The sequence below is a fragment of the Mastomys coucha genome, unplaced genomic scaffold, assembly GCF_008632895.1.
Source record: "Mastomys coucha isolate ucsf_1 unplaced genomic scaffold, UCSF_Mcou_1 pScaffold1, whole genome shotgun sequence".
NCBI lineage: Eukaryota > Metazoa > Chordata > Mammalia > Rodentia > Muridae > Mastomys > Mastomys coucha.
Genome location: NW_022196891.1, coordinates 35905365 through 35924321, shown reverse-complemented (window position 1 = coordinate 35924321; position 18957 = coordinate 35905365). Strand labels below are relative to the sequence as shown.

At 40.2% G+C, this 18957-nt stretch overlaps 1 protein-coding gene across 11 annotated transcripts in view; it reads right to left on the bottom strand.

The window, feature by feature from the left end:
- Positions 1 to 4734: 4734 nt before the first annotated feature.
- Dennd1b (DENN domain containing 1B) overlaps positions 4735 to 18957 on the bottom strand; it is a 221820-nt gene continuing 207597 nt past the window's right edge. For all 11 annotated transcript variants that reach the window (XM_031384135.1, XM_031384121.1, XM_031384104.1 and 8 more), the window contains 3 exons: positions 12677 to 12753; positions 11417 to 11633; positions 4735 to 10735 (listed from right to left, as the gene is read on the bottom strand). In XM_031384135.1, coding sequence (XP_031239995.1) covers positions 10208 to 10735; positions 11417 to 11633; positions 12677 to 12753 — 822 coding nt within the window. In that variant the 3' untranslated portion in view covers positions 4735 to 10207. The remainder of the gene's footprint in view (positions 10736 to 11416; positions 11634 to 12676; positions 12754 to 18957) is intronic.

Here is an 18957-nt window from a genome sequence, read left to right as displayed (position 1 = left end):
ATAATGGGAGACTTCAACAACCCACTCTCTGCAATGGACAGATCATGGAAACAGAAACTAAACAAAGACACAGTGAGACTAACAGAAGTTATGAAACAGATGGACTTAGCAGATATCTATAGAACTTTTTATCCTAAAACAAAAGGATATACCTTCTTTGCAGCACTTCATGGTACCTTCTCCAAAATTGACCATATAATTCGTCATAAATTGGGCCTCAACAGATACAAGAAAATTGAAACAAGTCCTTGCATCCTATCAGATCACCATGGACTACTTCATTAGATGCTGCTCCTCAATAACAACATAAACAATATAATGCCCACATACATGTGGAAGCTTAACAACACTCTACTCAGTGATAACTTGGTCAAGGAAGAAATAAAGAAATTAAAGACTTTCTAGAGTTTAATGAAAATGAAGCCACAACATACCCAAACTTATGGGACCCAATGAAAGTAGTCCTAAGAGGAAAACTCATAGCTTTAAGTGCCTCCAAAAAGAAACTGGAGAGAGCATATACCAGCGATTTGACAGCACATGTGAAAGCTCTAGAACAAAAAGAAGCAAATTCACCCAAGAGGAGTCGAAGACAGGAAATAATCAAATTCAGTGTTGAAATCAACCAAATAGAAACAAAAAAAACTATACAAAGAATCAACCAAACCAGGAGCTGGTTCTTTGAGAAAATCAACAAAATAGATAAACCCTTAGCCCGACTAACTAGAGGGCACAGAGACATTATCCTAATTAACAAGATCAGAAATGAAAAGTGAGACATAACAACAGACACTGAGGAAATCCAAAAAGTCATGAGAGTCTACTACAAAAAGCCTATACTCAACAAAACTGGAAAATCTGGATGAAATGGACAATTTTCTAGACAGATACCAGGTATCAAAGTTAAATCAAGATCAGATCAACAATCTAAGCAGTCCCATATCTGCTCATGAAATAGACACAGTCATTAATAGTCTCCCAACAGAAAAAAGCCCTGGACCAGATGGGTTTAGTGCAGTTTTATCAGACCTTCAAAGAAGATCTAGTATCAAAACTCCTCAAACTATTCCACAAAATAGAAATGGGGGGTACTCTACCCAATTCGTTCTATGAAGCCACAATTACTCTTATACCTAAACCACACAAAGTCCTAAGAAAGAAAGAAAACTTCAGACCAATTTCCCTTATGAATATCGATGCAAAAATACTCAATAAAATTCTTGCAAACTGAATCCAAGAACATATCAAAATGATCATCCATCATGATCAAGTAGGCTTCATCCCAGGAATGAGGGATGGTTCAATATTCTGAAATTCATCAACATAATTCACTATATAAACAAACTCAAAGAAACAAAACATATGATCATCTACTTCATTAGATGCTGAGATAGCATTTGACAAAATCCAACACCCCTTCAGGATAAAAGCCTTGGAAAGATCAGGAATTCAAGGCCCATACTTAAACATAGTAAAAGCAATATACAGAAAACCAGTAGCCAATATCAAGCTAAATGGAGAGAAACTTGAAGCAATCCCACTAAAATCAGGGACTAGACAAGACTGTCCACTCTCTCCCTACTTATTCAATATTGTACTTGAAGTCCTAGCCAGAGCAATTAGACAGCAAAAGGTGTTCAAGGGGCTACAATTTAGAAAGGAAGAAGTGAAATTATCACTATTTGCTGATGATATGATAGTATACTTATGTGACCCCAAAAATTCCACCAGGGAGCTCCTAAATCTAATAAACAACTTCAGCAAAGTAGCTGGATATAAAATTAACTCAAGCAAATCAATGGCCTTCCTATACACAAAGGATAAACAGGCTAAGAAAGAAATTAGGGAAGCAACGCCCTTCATAATAGTCACAAATAATATAAAATACCTTGGTGTGAGTCTAACCAAGCAAGGAAAACATGTGTTTGACAAAAACTTCAAGTCTCTGAAGAAGGAAATTGAAGATCTCAGAAGATGGAAAGATCTCCTATGCTCGTGGATTGGCAGGATTAATATAGTAAAAATGGCCACTTTGCTGAAGGCAATCAACAGATTCAATGCAATCCCCATCAAAATTCCAACTTAATTCTTCACAGACTTAGAAAGAGCAATTTGCAAATTCATCTGGAGTAACAAAAAACCCAGGATAGCCAAAACTACTCTCAACAATAAAGGAACCTCTGGTGGAATCACCATCCCAGACCTTAAGCTGTACTACAAAGCAATTGTGATAAAAACTGCATGGTATTGGTACAGTGACAGGGAGGTAGATCAATGGATCTTTGACAAAGGAGCTAAAACCACCCAGTGGAAAAAAGACAGCATTTTCAACAAATGGTGCTGGCTCAACTGGCAGTTAGCATGTCGAAGAATGCAAATTGATCCATTTCTATCTCCATGACAAAGCTCAAGTCCAAGTGGATCAAGGACTCCTCATAAAACCAGATACACTCAAACTAATAGAAAAGAAAGTGGGGAAGAGGCTCGAGCTCATAGGCACAGCAGAAAATTTCGTGAACAGGACACCAATAGCTTATGCTCTAAGATCAAGAATCGACAAATGGGACCTCATAAAATTGCAAAGCTTCTGTAAGGCAAAAGACACTGTCAATAGGACAAAACAGCAACCAACAAATTGGGAAAATGTCTTCACCAATTGTATATCTGATAGATGGCTAATATCCAACATATATAAAGAACTCAAGAAGTTAGACTCCAGATAAACAAATAACCCTATTAAAAAATGGGGTACAGAGCTAAACAAAGAATTCTCAACTGATGAACACCGAATGGCTGAGAAGCACCTAAAGAAATGTTCAACATCCTTAGTCATCAGGGAAATGCAAATCAAAACAACCCTGAGATTCCACCTCACACCAGTCAGAATGGTTAGGATAAAAAACTCAGGTGACAGCAGATGCTGGAGAGGTTGTGGAGAATGAGGAACACTCCTTCATTGCTGGTGGGATTGCAAGCTGGTACAACCACTCTGGAAATCAGTTTGGCGGTTCCTCTGGAAATTGGACATAGTTCACCCAGAGGACCCAGCTATACCACTCCTGGGCATATACCCAGAAGATGCTCCAATACGTAATGAGGAAACATGCTCCACCATGTTCATAGCAGCCTTATTTATAATAGCCAGAAACTGGAAACAACCCAGATGTCCCTCAACAGAAGAATGGATACAGAAAATGTGGTACCATCTTCACAGCTATTAAAAACAATCAATTTATGAAATTCTTAGGGAAATGGATGGATCTGGAGAATATCATCCTGAGTGTGGTATCCCAATCACAAAAGTACACACATTATATGCATTCTCTGATAAGTGGTTATTAGCCCAGAAGATCAGAATACACAAAGTAGAAACCACGAACCATAAGAAACTCAGGAAGAAGGAAGACCAAAGTCTGGATACTTTGTTCCTTCTAAAGAGGAGGAACAAAATACCCATGGAAGGAGTTGTAGAGACTAACTATGGAGCAGAGACTAAAGGAAGGACAATTCAGAGACTGCTCCACCTGGTGGGAATCCTTCCCATATTCAATCATCACTAGACACTATTGTGGATGCCAACAAGTGCTGGATGACTGGAGCCTGATATAGCTGTCTCCTGAGAGGCTCTGACAGTACCCGACTAATACAGAAGTAAAGGCTCACAGCCATCCATTGGACTGAGTACAGGGTCCCCAATAAAGGAGCTAGAGAAAGGACCCAGAGGAGCTGAAGGGTTTGCAGCCCCTTAGGGCGAACAACAATATGAACTAACTACCCTCAGAGCTTCCAGGGAATAAAATACCAACCAAAGATTACACATGGTGGGACTCATGGCTCCAGCAGCATGTGTATAGTAGAGGATGGCCAAGTCAGTCATCAGTGAGAGGAGAGGACCTTGGCCCTGTGAAGGTTCTATGCCCCAGTGTAGGGGAATGCCGGGGCCAGTAAGCAGGAGGGGTTGGGGTGGTGAGAAGGGTGAGGAGGGAGGGAACAGGGGTGTGGTTTAGTTTTTTATTTTATTTTCTTTTTCTTTTTTCTTTTTTTATTTTTTGGAGGGGAACCTGGGAAAGGAGATATTGTAAATAAGGAAAACATCTAATTAAAAAAACAAATAAAAAAATTAAAAAAATAGTCTCCATGATTGTTAACCTGGTGGGAGATGCCGGGGTCTACAAGGTGTATAAAGGTGAGCCTGTGAAAACATTTCCACAAACTAGTTTATCACTAACCTTGTACGTAGTATAATCCTTTAAAATCAAACTTCAAATATTGGGAGAACAGAGAAGCTCTGCCAAGTGAAGACGTGTGGGTGGAAGTGGGTGGCAGGGCTGCATCTTTGGGGGTATATCCAGGCTTGTCCTCTTCCTGTTTACTAGGTGGCGCTCTTTGTCCTGGGTGAGCAGCCCCCAGCCTGTGATCCCACCACTGGGGCTCTGCCTTATCGCAGAGGACTTCAGACTAATACCCCTGCAACCATGAGCTACAGTAAACCTTTTGTCTCATCCTATCAAGTTACTGTGTCAGTTATTTTGCCACAGCAACCTGAAGGCTGATAAATGGTTCTGAACAGAAGAGGTGCCGCCCACACAGGGCAACCAGAAAGAATCAGGCTGAAGTTTACACTGCAGCTGTTACAGGATAAGAGATGGAGACAGCTGAGTCCTCAAAGCCATTCTCCTGCGGCAGTACAGGAGACAATTGGTTAGTTAGAAGAGCCATCAGCACCACACAAGGTTAGATTGTGACCAATTTTATTTTCAACGACATTGATGGGTACTTTATGGCAAAGCAGAGGTCATTCAACATTTTATTTTGCATATTAAAAAAACTCCCAAGCAATACTTTTATACAGAACATCGTCCCAATAGTAATCAAGTCCAGAGATGATAAACTGTAGCTACAAGGGCAACGAAGCACATCTCAGTGTCGCGCTGCTCATGGATTTTGTTTTGTTTTGCTGAATTTTGTTTTTTGAGCTACTGGTTGTATGTTGAGCAAACGACTCCTCAGCTAAAGGAATGAACACAAACTTTGGAAACATTCAATCCTGAGTCCCTCGTGTGGCCTTTATGTCTAGGAGTTTTTAGGCACAGCTAAGTAATAACTGATTTTAAAAATTTAGTTTTTAGTTTTTGGTATATGATTATTAATGAGTTCTCAAAATTACCTATGAAAGCTACTCTATCTAAAACATAGTGACTTCACACACAGACAATGCATCTAATACGCACAATGTAGTTGATTTGTTCTGTCCATCACATGGCCCAAGGAGGGAGGATGGATGGTCCTCAAGGCTCATCTAAGGACTGATACAGAAGTTAAAAAGGACACATACCTTTGACACATCAAAGAGGTAATCACTTGAGACAATACCGTCCAGATAAAAGACTGTATATCTTCAATTACTTCATTTCACTAAAATGTGGCTTGAAAAACATGGACTCCTGGATTATAAAGCATTTCATTAGCGTTGCTCTTCAGTACCTTGTTTTATTTTTTGGTATATCTGCATTTTGCATCCAGAGTTACAAACTGCCCACAGTGCTTTCTGCCTCATTCAAGTATAATAAAAGTAGAAATCTATAGACACTCTAAGGCTAAACAAACTATACATCATACAAAAAAATTAATTTACAGTCAAAAAGTATTGGCAATGCCCTTTATAAGCCTCAACAAAGACTCATCACAAAGGACGTCATAGTCTACATACATGGTTATCACATAAAGGACGTCATAGTCTACATACATGGTTATCACATAAATATACCATTTAGATTCTTGTGCTACAGAGTAGCTGGTAAATGAACACAGACAAAACCAGCACTCTACACCACAAACATTTCTGTTACAGTAACAGTACTGTCAATACTAATCAAAGGAACATGATTTTCTTATTGCATATTTATTGTGGCTGAGGCAGTTAGTTATGATATAATAATGCAATATCTACAATTATTTTAAAGAAACAAGAACACTTCTGCTGATAATAGAGTAATTTTTTTTTTCTGAAATCACACAGAACATTGCTACATACAGTTTTAGGCAAATACTGAAAGACATGACCTTAGGGCATCTGCCAGAAAAGCAGATGTGCATATTTATATAAACTAAACAATGCAAGAAAAATATTGCACAAAATCCTATGTTTCAAAATAAAATATTTCTGTCTCAGTATACATAATTCCCTATTTTATAAACAAATCCTAACATCAACTGGCTGTTGCAAAGCCTTTCTAGTTCTTGAAGCCTTAAAAAACAGATGCTAAGAGGACTCTGGGCTCCATGTGGGAAAATGCTCACAGAGAACTAGACTACTAAAAAACTGACTACCTACATTAAAAGATGCTTGGGGAGAGCCTACATTTAGGGGTTGTTTACATATGAATTTTTATTCTGATTTTCAAATACCTTCTCAGATTGAAGACCCACTCACACCAAACAATGGAGTTCTCCAGAGACAATTTACTCATAAAAATGATGAACTTGCCCTGGAAAATCTGAGGAAAGAATGCAGAGCTGTTGATTGCAAGATTGTCCCTAGTCATTAGCTGTTAACCAGAAATCTTCCCTTTGCTGAATCATCAACCACTTCCTGGGCATTCCTGGGTCACACCATTAGATATCAGCACAGGATCTTAATAACAGTCATGCCACTAGCTAAGAAGAAAAGGGCTACCTAGAAAATGTTGTTACCAAGATTTTTTTTTTATGTGAAATCTGGACTCCCATCAACATGACCATGTTCTTCCTTTACGTACTCTAAGTTACTCCTGAACTGGGGGAAGTGGCCATCGACCCTGCAAAGAGACAACGTCACATCCTATGGATGGTCAAAGCAAGGCCTCAGCCGAGCGAGCATTGCCTCTAAATCTGTCCTTTAAAGAGGGACCTTAGCAGCATTCTAGTGAGTGGATCACATAATTACTAAAAGAGCTAACGATTCTGTAATTTGAACATACTTTAAATAAAGCAGCTATTTTTAAAAAGGATCACTCATTGTTGATTCTTGGGCGAGTACCATTTAAGCAAATATATCCTTACTGTATTTTATTATTATTATTATTAATTATTATTTTAACACGTGCAGTTTCTTTCCCTTTTGATTGATTTCCCAGAGCTGGGTAATTGTTTCCTTGCGTACCCTTAAGTCCTTAGCTTTTATACCTTGCTCCTGCCTGGTACAAAAAGTCAATAAATATTTCCTCAGTGAAGGAGTTCCTAACTGAACTGGAAAAGTAAGCATGCCATAACCTGATACATAAGGTAGGTGAGACTAGGTCATCACCAATGTATTTTATTCGGTAACATTTTCACTTTAACAAAACTGCAGCTCCGACATTTTCTTTCTATCTTTAGCCCCTGACCCGCCATGGATGCAAAGCCTGAGAGAGACTCAAGACGAGCCATGAGTTATTAGAGGTTTCGAGGCATGTAAAGCACAAGATGTGGGAGCTGAGCCGTGAGTTATTCAAGTCTCTTGTAACGCAGAAGCAGCTCCTCTGAAATATTTATTTTGGGAGCTCCAGTTGTTGGGGCTCAGTATCTAAAATGACAATGCAAGCAGAAACATTTATTTTCAATAGCAGGGAATTTATATTTGGTTTGGTTTGGGCAAAGCAAAAAAAAAAAAAATACTCTTTTTTGTAAAATATCAGAGTTCACCTGACGGTTTCTTATTTTTACTACTGTTTCCATCACAATACTGGGAAGTCTCGTTTAAAAGCTGGCTTCAAATACTCAAGGTTTTAATGCTATGAGGCACCCACTCGCTTTCAGTTTTCTGGGCATTTAAAAATAATATGTACAATTTTGTTTTTTCTTTTTACCATAAAGTAGCTGCTTTTGCTTGTTGCAGTAAGGCACAGATCACTTACGTGGCTTAAGACATTATTATGTGAGTGGATAAATATTCACAAATAGCCTAGTGTTCCAGTAGAGCATCTCACAAGTTGACTCAAAGTAGAGAACCATGGACCTTATCAAGAAAGAACCATGGCGTTATCAAGAAAGTGGGCTGGAAGCCAGAGTTTTAAGCTGCAGTCAGGATGGTCTCACTTTTTAGACAATGAATTCTGACATGAAAACAGAGACCTCACTTGAAAAATGACATTACAAGCTCTCCATTCTGTTCAGGAATCCTGTGGAAAAGCTTGCCCAGCAGTGTAACTACCACACTAACTTTTCCTCTTCCCACTGAAATCAGCTCTTTTGATGTGTTGCTTTCCTGTTATTTCAGTAAACTGGGACTAATGAAGAACATGTATACAGGCAAAATCTCACAACCTTGCATATTATTATTATGTAAAAATAAGGATTAAATATATCCTTCTATAATGAGCCCATCCTCATAAGGACAAGCTCCATCATCCACTACAGATAATGGAACTATTACCTCAAGTAAAATTACCTATTTATATTTTGGAATGCAGTTTTGAAAAATGACCTGTGTACATATTTTAAGGACTATGTTAAACAAACCTCCTAAAATTCTAGCTAAAATGATATCCCTTAAGTAAATACTTCAGAGTATGGCCTTATTGGAGTTCTCCAATGGCTTTGCAAACATTTTTTACTAAAAAAAGACATTTTTTGAAAAGCAATCATCACATTTGAGGATGTATAGACTAGAAACACGGCGTGTTCAAACACACTACGTGCATACCTAGGGATCTGCATGTGCTCTCAGATATGCTCCAAAGCTAAACAGTAATTGTGAGGGCGGCAGGATCCACAAAGAGTTACAAAGGATGTATTCTGATACGTCTCTGCTCTAAATAATTCTATTGTGCCTGCCCTTCCTCTCTTCTTTCCCTCCATTCCTCCTGCTTGCCTGTAGAAAACAGGTGTGGGGACACAATTAAGAGTGAGAACCCTAGCAGGTGTTCAAAGTCAACACAACATGGCGTGTACTTGCAGCATACCCCTTCAGACACTAAAAATGGCACTTTTCTTCTGTGATCTTCTCCCTCAAACCTATATAATCTCAGTGTAATAATGAGAGAAATACTACATATAGTCCAGGAGCTGGACATCTGAACTATATTCCTGAAAACTTCCAGGCCATCAAAACTAAGAAAGTGAAGTCCCAGGGTGAGGAGGAACCTCAGCAGACATGATCGTAGAACATGATCTAGAACTCTGAGGTGACAAGGGGACAGAAAGGGGACAGAAGGGGACAGGCAGAGCTCTGAACACCATGCGGCAAGTCCATGATATGGCCACTGCAGCGCATTCGCATTGGATGCTAACAACAGCACAGACAGGCCAGGGCGGATGGGGAGTCAGGACAAGCTTTGCATTTTCCTATAAATCTAGAACATTTAAAATACAATGTCAATTCTTTAAAAAAGCAAACACAAGGTAAGGCTACTGCTCTTCACAGCAGGTCAGTTATGAGAAGAGGAGCATGGCCTAGCTGGACTCGGCAGGGTGTCTGCCGTTGTGGAGGTGGACCACAGCTGACATGTACATGAGACCCAACATTGTCGGAGGGCCTTCTTTATAAGCAGAAAGTTTGAACTTCACATTGTAACTCAGCACTTCATAGAGTTCACTGGAAGGTAAATAGACACATTCATGTTGCTTGGAAAACATGGCTACATGTCTTCATAAAAAACACATTATTTCTGCTAGAATGCATTTAAGCTAGAAAAGAATGGTGAGCTTAATTCATGATAGAAAAAGGCATTATTGCTCTGCAGGACGAGATAACTCCTCTTTCAAGCTTTGCATGTAGCATCACGCATTATCTGTATGCTTAACATAACTGGAAGATTAAGGCAATTAGTGGGCTAACAGTTTCATCAGTGTCAGGCTATTTTTGATCAGTTTTGACATCTTGATCAGTTCATGCTCAGCCAGATTAGTACGGTAACTACTGGCGATATGTATGGGTTAGATATGCACACTTAGTTTAAATAAAATGAACAGCATTAAGCACCAAATACTGGGAAAGCTTAAGTTCAAAACACACTTCCAGCCTATATACAAATTAGAACCTGATTTAACAGCACAGTAGAATTCATCTTACGCTGGGAAACCAATAGGTAATATAGATTCATGAGATGAACAACCAGGAAACCGACTAGACAGCAGTAAGGGTTGCCATTCCTATCAGTGATTCTCTTTATTGTTCCCATCACGGGGAAGTAATTCCACATGTCTCTGGAGAAGGCAAGAGGCAAGCAACTGACCCTCTACTGGTACCTTAAGTTTGATTTTCACTTCTGCTTTCTTCTGAAATGTTTAAACCTTGTTGGAAGTCACATGACATGTGACACAATGACACTACTTCTTGGAGGAGTCCAACATCTTTAGAAGGCTTCTTATCCTCTTTACCAGCTTTCTCCCAGGGAACAAAAGTCGACTGGCGGCTCCCGGGACCAGGTACCAGCAGGTCCTCTGAAGCCTCACTTAGTGTTTGCTTCACTTCTGGCTTTCCTTTATCTGTTTGGGACGCCTCAGAGGGCTGGAAACCCAATCCTGAAGTAGAAGCTGGCTTTTCCACCACAGCAGGGCCACTTTTCCTGTCAGCACAGAGGGGCTTCTCACTGTTCTCCTCCTTCAGGATAAACAGGGAGTCTGTCAACCCACTGGAGGAAACTCGTTTCCTGGGGGATGGAGGGAGATGCTTGCCATGGAGGGCGCTGTCATCCTGCCCAAGATTCCACTCTCCCTGGTCTCCAGAAGCACATAGTAGGGCCAGGTTATTCTCACTGGGAGCATTGGATTTGTTCTGGGAAGGGAAAGAACAACTTCAGAATACTTACAATAAAATGACGGTGACTCTTTTGTAGTTTGGTGTCTGCTTTGAAAGCAAGGTAAGCATGTTTCAGCAGGGGCCAGGGGTAGGGGAGCATTGACTCAATTCAGACAGCTCCTGCCTGGTCCATCAAGAGGAACGAAGGGGTGTGGGGTGGGACCGTCACCTGTCACAGTCCAATCACACAGAACTTTTCATTCTCCAGTCAGAATGGGGTTTCATTGCACATAATTCTACTGGAAGCTTTTTTTAAAGCACTTTAATTTAGTTCCTTTAAAACTGTTCACTTTTCAAACAAGAAAATAGAAAAAAGATTTTAAGACACTAATTACAGTATTTTTCTTTAAAGCTCAGGAACTTTTATAAAAATAGAAATATTTCACAAAAAATGTTTTCACAAGGATGGATGTTAAATTAGACACTGAGATGCCTGGAAAGGGCCATCATCCAGTGCACCAGAGCCGTGACTACTGCGGCAGTGTTTGTTAGTCGCAGAAGTAAGCCATGCCAATTACACTTTTTACCAGAGTTTGAAGTTTTTGTACCTACCTAGAAGTAAAATGCCTCAATAAACTAAGTTCATTTATCTGATTGGGTGACCACAGCAAGGGCAAGGGTTTTTCCATTTAACTCTGTTAGTGAAGCTCAACTAACCGTAGGTTTGTAATCGATGTCATCCATGGATCTGAAGAAATCCAGGCTCTTTGCAGGTGCCAGCTTTCCTTGATCAGAGCTGTGTGTGCTCAGCGTGTCCAAGATCTCACCCAGCAAGTCCATCTCACCTGAGTAAGGAGCCTTCACCCGCGCTTCAACAGAGTCGTCGCTTTCGTAGAAGTAAGCACACGTTTCTTCCCCATCTTCAGAAGATATCCTGAAAGGAGACACAAGGTGGTGCTGAGTCTCAACTCACTCACTCTGTCAGCAAAACAACAAAGTCACAGCTGAAGGTGAAGGTGTCATTCACTTTTAATCCCAGCAGCATAGAGGCTGAGGCAGGAGGATTGCACCTGTGAGGCTAGTCTAGGATATAGAAAGAAAACAGAAAAAGGGGAGGGGAAGAGTTAAGAGGAAGAAAGGAGGGGGGAGTAGAGGAAAGGAGAGGGAGACAGGAGACAGGGAGAAAAGGAAGAAGTGAGAAAGAGGAGAGGAGAGGGTTGAAGGGACTGTCAGGGACAAGAGACAGAAATAAATACAAATTAGTCAAAGTCTCCATACATCTATTTCAAATACTGAAAAACTTAAGTACACACATGAAGAGCAAAATAAACACAAACTCATGGCTCAGTAATCTGAAGCCGGACATCTCATGCTCTAGGATTTGGGGATTTCCTAGAAACATTAGATTGAACACTTAGAAAGTTTGTAACATTCAAAGTATACTCTTCATATTTTATATGGTTGTCCTTTTCTTATTTTGTTTTAGAGAAGAATAAATAATTCTCCTATGTAGACAAATTTATTTCATATGTCCATTATGATTACTATGTCCATTTTATTACTATGTATCTTAAAATTGCTAAAAAAAAATGAAGTTTATACAATTCTCCATACTTTGTATCAAGTAACAGTTCTAAGTCTCCTGCTGTGACGGTGCCCTCACCTGAAGCCCTCCCTTGGCTCAGTCTGACTGACTGTTCCCACTGCCCTATTTCACCTGTTCCTTTCCGTATGGGGTGAGAGGCTGACCTGGTGTTCATCTCTGTCATCTTTTCCACTCCTTGGATGCCTCTGAAGATAAATCTGCTCCCAAGAACATACTATTTCAAGTCCATCATGGCCCGCCCCTGTCCCAAGCCTCACTCATCACAGTGGTGCAAGGAGTGCCATTTGTGTTTGTTAATCAACACTGAGGGAGCAAAAGTGAACTTGACTAGTGCCTAAATACCATGCAGTGTCCCGCAGGGCTGGACTCACTTGCTTGCCCGTTCAATGTCTTCATCATCATCATACAGGGTACCATCAAGGCTCTTATGAGGCCTTTTCAAGTGTGCCTGGAGAGAAAAATTGACAATAAGTTGAACTACTGGTTTGAAATATGTCTCTTTAATAATTTTAAAGGAACAATGTGATTTTCTATAAGAAATACTTAGAAATATGTTTTCAAAGCTTTTAATGTCATCCACTAACTTGACAAATTAAAACAAGGAGAAAAAGAACAAAGCGGCATCTTAAAAAGAATCAACACCTCCTAGCTTCTCAAGTAGTAGCTGGAAACAGATGCACATGTGGACAGTCACACCGTGCATCCACAATGCAACTACCACATTTTAAAAGAACCATCAAGAGTTGTCAATTTTACTACCCTATCACACCTCCTACAAGTCCTGAATGGTTTACAGTGTTGCAAAAATGTAGGCTCTGGTTCTCCAGTGGTTCTGGAGTGTTGGGACCCATATTCCTGCCATAGTAACATTTTTAAATGATCTCAGTGATGGATCTGAGATACCCACTCTCAAGAACAGATCTTAAAAGTAATAATTTATCATTTGTATCTGAAAATACTATATTATATATTCATTAGAAGTTCTAAAATATAAAATGTTCCTGTTGATTACTGATTTGTCTGTATGCACATACATTCCACAATAAGCATGTGTAAATTAGATGACAACTTGCGGGAGTTGGTTCTGCCCTTCTACTATGTAGGTTCTGGGAATTGAACTCAGATCATCAGGCCTGGCAGCAAGTGCCTTTATTTGCTTAGCTGTCTTGCTAGCCCTAGGTATGTATTTTTAACAAATATTTGTTTTTAAAGATTTACTTTATCTTATGTGTATGAGTGTTTTTTTATGTATGTATGTATGTATGTATGTATGTATGTATGTATGTATATCCCTGCATGCCTGGTCCTGCAGAGGCCACAAGAGGGTGTCAGATCCCTGGAACTGGAGTTACAGACTGTTGAGAGCTTCCTTGAAGTTTCTGAGATCCGAACCTGAATCCTCTAAGAAGGGCTTTTAGCTGCTGGACCGTTTTCTAGCTCTAAGATGTCTTTTTTACACAATTTAAAAATTGTGACATCTACAAATTAACAATTACCTTTACCCTTTTACACCATATAGACCATATCCATACATTTTATTTGTGAATACACAGAATTACACAGGTCAGTGCTGCCTGTGGTTGCCATGTCGCCACTTTCCTGGAACAGGAACATGTCTCCAGTCTTCAGTCTCCCCTTTCCTTTGTGCCAGCCATGACTGAAACATAGTATTCCACCCTCATTTCCTAAAACCTGTCAGTTTATATAGTGGTCCAGATTCCACTTCCAGCTGACTGATGTTTGTTTCTGGCAAGCATAAGCCATGGTAGTGATGTGCATTTTTACAGGGCACATTGGTAGGCATTTGATGTTCATTTTGCTAACACAGCTCTGGGTGTGGCTTGCCCAGTCGCTCATTTCAACTTACCTCAATTTTTCACTCCATTCACTATTTCACTCCATTCACATTACCACTGGCAGGTCTATTTTTCATTAGCACTATTATTTTATGGAATATTCCTTTTATATTTGTTAGAATTTTATAAACAAAAACTTTACTATTTAGCACTGTATTAATACAATACAAACCAAAAAAAGCATAGAAGTTGTTATGTGCTCTTTTATTTCTAAGAGTAATGAGCCACTGCCCCAATATTTTTAATATTGTCATGGCTTGTATATATTTAGTACATTTCAAACCACCAATTATTATTAGTGTTTAAAATACTCTATCTTTGAATTTTGACTTAAAAAGTGCTTATCTTCAAGATACACATCTTAAGAAAGTCATAGGTTAAAAGATTCATTGTTAGATTTTTTTTCCTTGAAAATAATCCAATACAGGTGACCGGCCTTGAGCTCATCACTGATACAGCTAAAGCTATATAAAGAATATCTGAAAAATTTTAAAATGTTCTCTTTATTATTATACATGCTTCAATGTTTCAAATATAAGGTTTAGAATTTTTAAGTCATCTGCCTTTTACCCATTAAAGCAGGCCCATGTCATCTCTGACATAACCGATTTTTCAAGTGGATCATGGCATTCAGAGGTGAAAACTTGTCATGTTGCTCAAAGTCGTGTACCATCCTTCTGGGTGGGGAACTTTAGCCTTGAATTTGCCCTTGGCCACATCTCCTAAAGGAGGAAGTGCCTGTCTCCAAGCCCACAGATACCTCCATTTGTTGCACTACAGAATACATAAGTCCTAGCACAGCCCCATCTGCTCACTCCTTGGTGCCAGTGCTCCTAAGGTGAAGCATTGAGGGAGACACACAGAGGACATGCACTTGTGACCTGTGACTGAAATGTGTAACAGGTCCTCCATGAGTCTGATGATGAGGAAGTACTGAGGGGCTAAGACCATGTCCGTTCACCACATAAACCAAAGCTTCTTCAGCTGGACAGAAGTTTTCGGAATTATCTAGGGACAAAACTATCAACCACAACAATAGTTCTGGGAGGGAAAATTAATCTTACTCTCTTTCCCAAAACATCACCACCACCACCAATAACAACAAAAACAAAAAACAACAAAAACAAAACAGATTAATATGATATAGTACTATCAGTGCAATGAACTCTAAATGTGCTTAGTATGGCTGCCATGTGCAACTTTCTAATAAAACAATTAAAATTTAAAACAAAACAAACTATGAGGATACTAAAATTTAACTTGTTTGCTCTTTGTTAATATCATCACTATTTAAGAAGACAAGAATATTAATCAGTAAGTACATAATATATTTGCTAAGATCTTTGCAAAGCCCTCTCTCACACACACAAGGTTAGGTTCTTTCCATTTACCATTTCAAAGCCTAAGGAACTCTGCAATACATCGAACGTATGTCCAGAGATGCTGGCTAATTCATCCAAGCCACATCCAGCATGCAGAACAGGAGCAGCACCGACAGGGAGTGCTGCCATCTGCTTGCTGCAGATCCTGGCTGCTCCAAGATGCTTTCATCCTGGAGCCGCCTGCCTGATCAGAGCTCTCAAGTATTTCACCCAAACCATTCTTTGAACAATCTATATAACACTTAAGTCATGAAAAGAACTTCATCAGAAAATCAGAGTGCTATTTCACACTTCCTACCTACACAGGCCTCTATCAATTTTCATAGAGAGGCTATTAACCAGTGTACTTCAAAAGATATTCATAAAATTTTTTTAGAGGGCTGAAGAGATGGTTCAGTGGTTAAGAGCACTGACTGCTCTTCCAGAGGTCCTGAGTTCAATTCCCAGCAACCCGCATGGCGGCTCACAACCATCTGCAATGGGGTCCGATACCCTCTTCTTGTGAGTCTGAAGGCAGCGACAGTGTACTCATATATATAAAATAAATAAATTAAAAAAATTTTAGAAACACATAAAACCAACTAATAACCATTTTCCTTTTTTCTAACAGATGAAGACACTGGAGCTATTGCTGGCACCTGCACTGTGGGCCGCCTGTACTTCCTGCTGTCTATGTGCTGTCCCCGGACTGTTCGTTGTCTTGTCCCATTGGTGCTTTCATTTCTTCATGTGATGGCTAACCTTCACTGTCAACTTGACACATGTGGGAAGAAGGAACAGAGGAAGGCCTTCTTCTCATTACCCTGCAGGCGTGTCTAAGGGGGCAATTTCTTAATTGTTAATTGATGCAGGAGGCTCTGCCCATGCCTCCCCTGGGCAGGTGGACTTGGGCTATATAAGAAAGGTAACTGAATGCATCCCTGGGAACCAGTCAGTAAGCAGCATCCCTCTGTCATTCTGTCTCAAGCTCCTGACTGAGCTCCTGCATTGGCTCCTCCATGATGGACTGTTACCTAAGTAGCAATAAACCATTTGCTCCCCAAGCGGCTTTTGGTTTATCATAGCAACTGAAAACAGAACACTTGATAAGCTAAATAAAATATATACATGATTTTGCTCTTAAATATAGGCTTATCTTTTCTCCAAAGCATGCAGTTGATATTTTCTGAACAAATAAATATTTGCATATATAGCAGATAGGATCTTGTCTTAGGGTCCTATTGCTGTGATGAAACATCACGACCAAAGCAACTTGGGCATGAAAGGGTTCATTTGGCTTACACTTCCATAGCACTGTTCATCACTGAAGGAAGTCAGGGCAGGAATTCACACAGGGCAGGCAGGAAGCTGGACGGCAAGAGCTGATGCAGAGGCCATGAAGGGGCGCTGCTTTACGGGCTTGCTCCTCATGGAATGCTCAGTTTGCTTTTAAATAGACCCAGGACTACCAGCCCAGGGAAGGCACCACTCACAATGTGCTGGCCCCTCCCCCATTAATCCATTAATCACTAATTATGAAAATGCCCCAAAGGCTTGCCTATGTATAGCCTGATCTTATGGATGCATTTTCTTACTTCAGGTTCACTCCTCCCTGATGACTTTAGTTTGTGTCTAGCTGACATAAAGTCATCCAGCACAGTTTTGTTGAGTCTTCCTGAGGCACAAAGGGGCATCTGTCCATTCACTGAAGACTGAAGGGTCATCTTTCTGTGCCAGATATTAAGCTATATGCTGATGCACAAGAATTAACAAGAGCAGCCTAACAACAGACACTCTGTGTCTTCATGGATGTTAGTCTAGTAAATAACAAACTAAACGAACTCTAATAATCACACCAACAAGCACAAAAGGTGTGACTCGCATTAGCTCCTACTAAGCTATCCCTGCACTAAGTAAGAATCGGACCTAACAACCACAGAGCCCAAAGGAACTCTGTTTCCCGGGCTCTGAAAGGTCATGTGTGTTAAGCAGGTGACGAGAAGAAGAAAGCACACACACTATGGCCCTCCATTGGGATAGTCAGGGGAAACACGAGAAGTTCATCATGGCTTGTTACTATCATGGGACTCATGCTTTCTGGGCCATTAAAACTTGCAGTTACTCTTCTCATCACTAGGTGGCATACACTTATTAAAAAGATTGCTGGACCTATGCAACCCTGTTACCCTGTGTTACATAGAGGCACCAGAGATTTAGCAGGAGAATGAGGGGGAAGAGAATGTGGGCAAGGGTGGCACGGAAGAACCAATGCCAGGTTCACAGTCCCAGATAACATGGAGCAACAGAAGGCCATGGGCTCAACTGTCTTCTGGGAGCTTACTAAAAGTTGGATCTTCAAGATAAGGGCACACCTGTATTTGTAGCCCTTCTTCATTGCACAGATGTGCAGTAAGCACCAGCTAGTACACATCTCACTGCTTCCATGGTACAAATACAATAATAAAACATATTTCTTCTACATGAGGAATAAACCTCCTGCAAACAAGAAAGAAACACTAGACACCTCAGAGTTACATACAGGTGGGCAATTACCACCTTCTCTAGAAGCCGGTATTACACAGGAAAGATATACCTTGGGTGTATAAAATAGGGGCTGGATGGCTTCATGGTTAAGAGCGTGTATTGTTTTTGCAGAGGTCTTGAGTTCATTTCCCAGAACCCAATATGGGTGTCTCACAACTACCTGAAATTCTAGTGGCTACTGATACCTCTGATCTTATTTGCATACCCTCACACAAACTAATGCACACAGACACATGATTAAAAGAAATATCTAAGAATAATGTAAGGCAGGCAAAGCTTCTATCAGTTAGAAAAAGAAATTAAAAATGAGATTTAGAACTGGACATCAATCTAAATCTCAATCTAAATTCTGAGCGTGTAATTATAAAAAGCAAGTCACCTTCCATGAAAGTGAAAAGTGAAAGTGCACATTTAGCATGTGTAAAAAATATACAAGGTCATGGGTTACTTGCTGGGATAGCGGGGAAATGTTACAATATTGAAAAGAATGTCTATCAGTATGGAATGAGAACTGTTGGTGGTTCTTTCTCTTTCTGGAGCTGACCCCCTGTAGACACCGAGCGAAATAAAGAAGACTGATGCAGACTAGAACTGTTTAAAGGAAAGAAAACAGACATGATCTCACAGAAAAGGGCTAAGTTACAGAACCACACAACTGAATGTTGGAGGAGAACTCAAGAAGCAAATTCAGCCTCCTTGCAATAGCAGGGTAAATGCTACCTTCCCTGCAAGGCCTTCTGGGAAGCATCTCAGGCTGCAAACGGCCAAAGGCAAGAAGCCTGGGAAGCTTGCAGTTACCCTTGTGATCACTAGATGGCACACAATGCTAACAAGGCAAAGTGCAGCTCACCTCAAGGGCGGGGTGGGGGTAGGGCGGGAACAGTGGGTAGG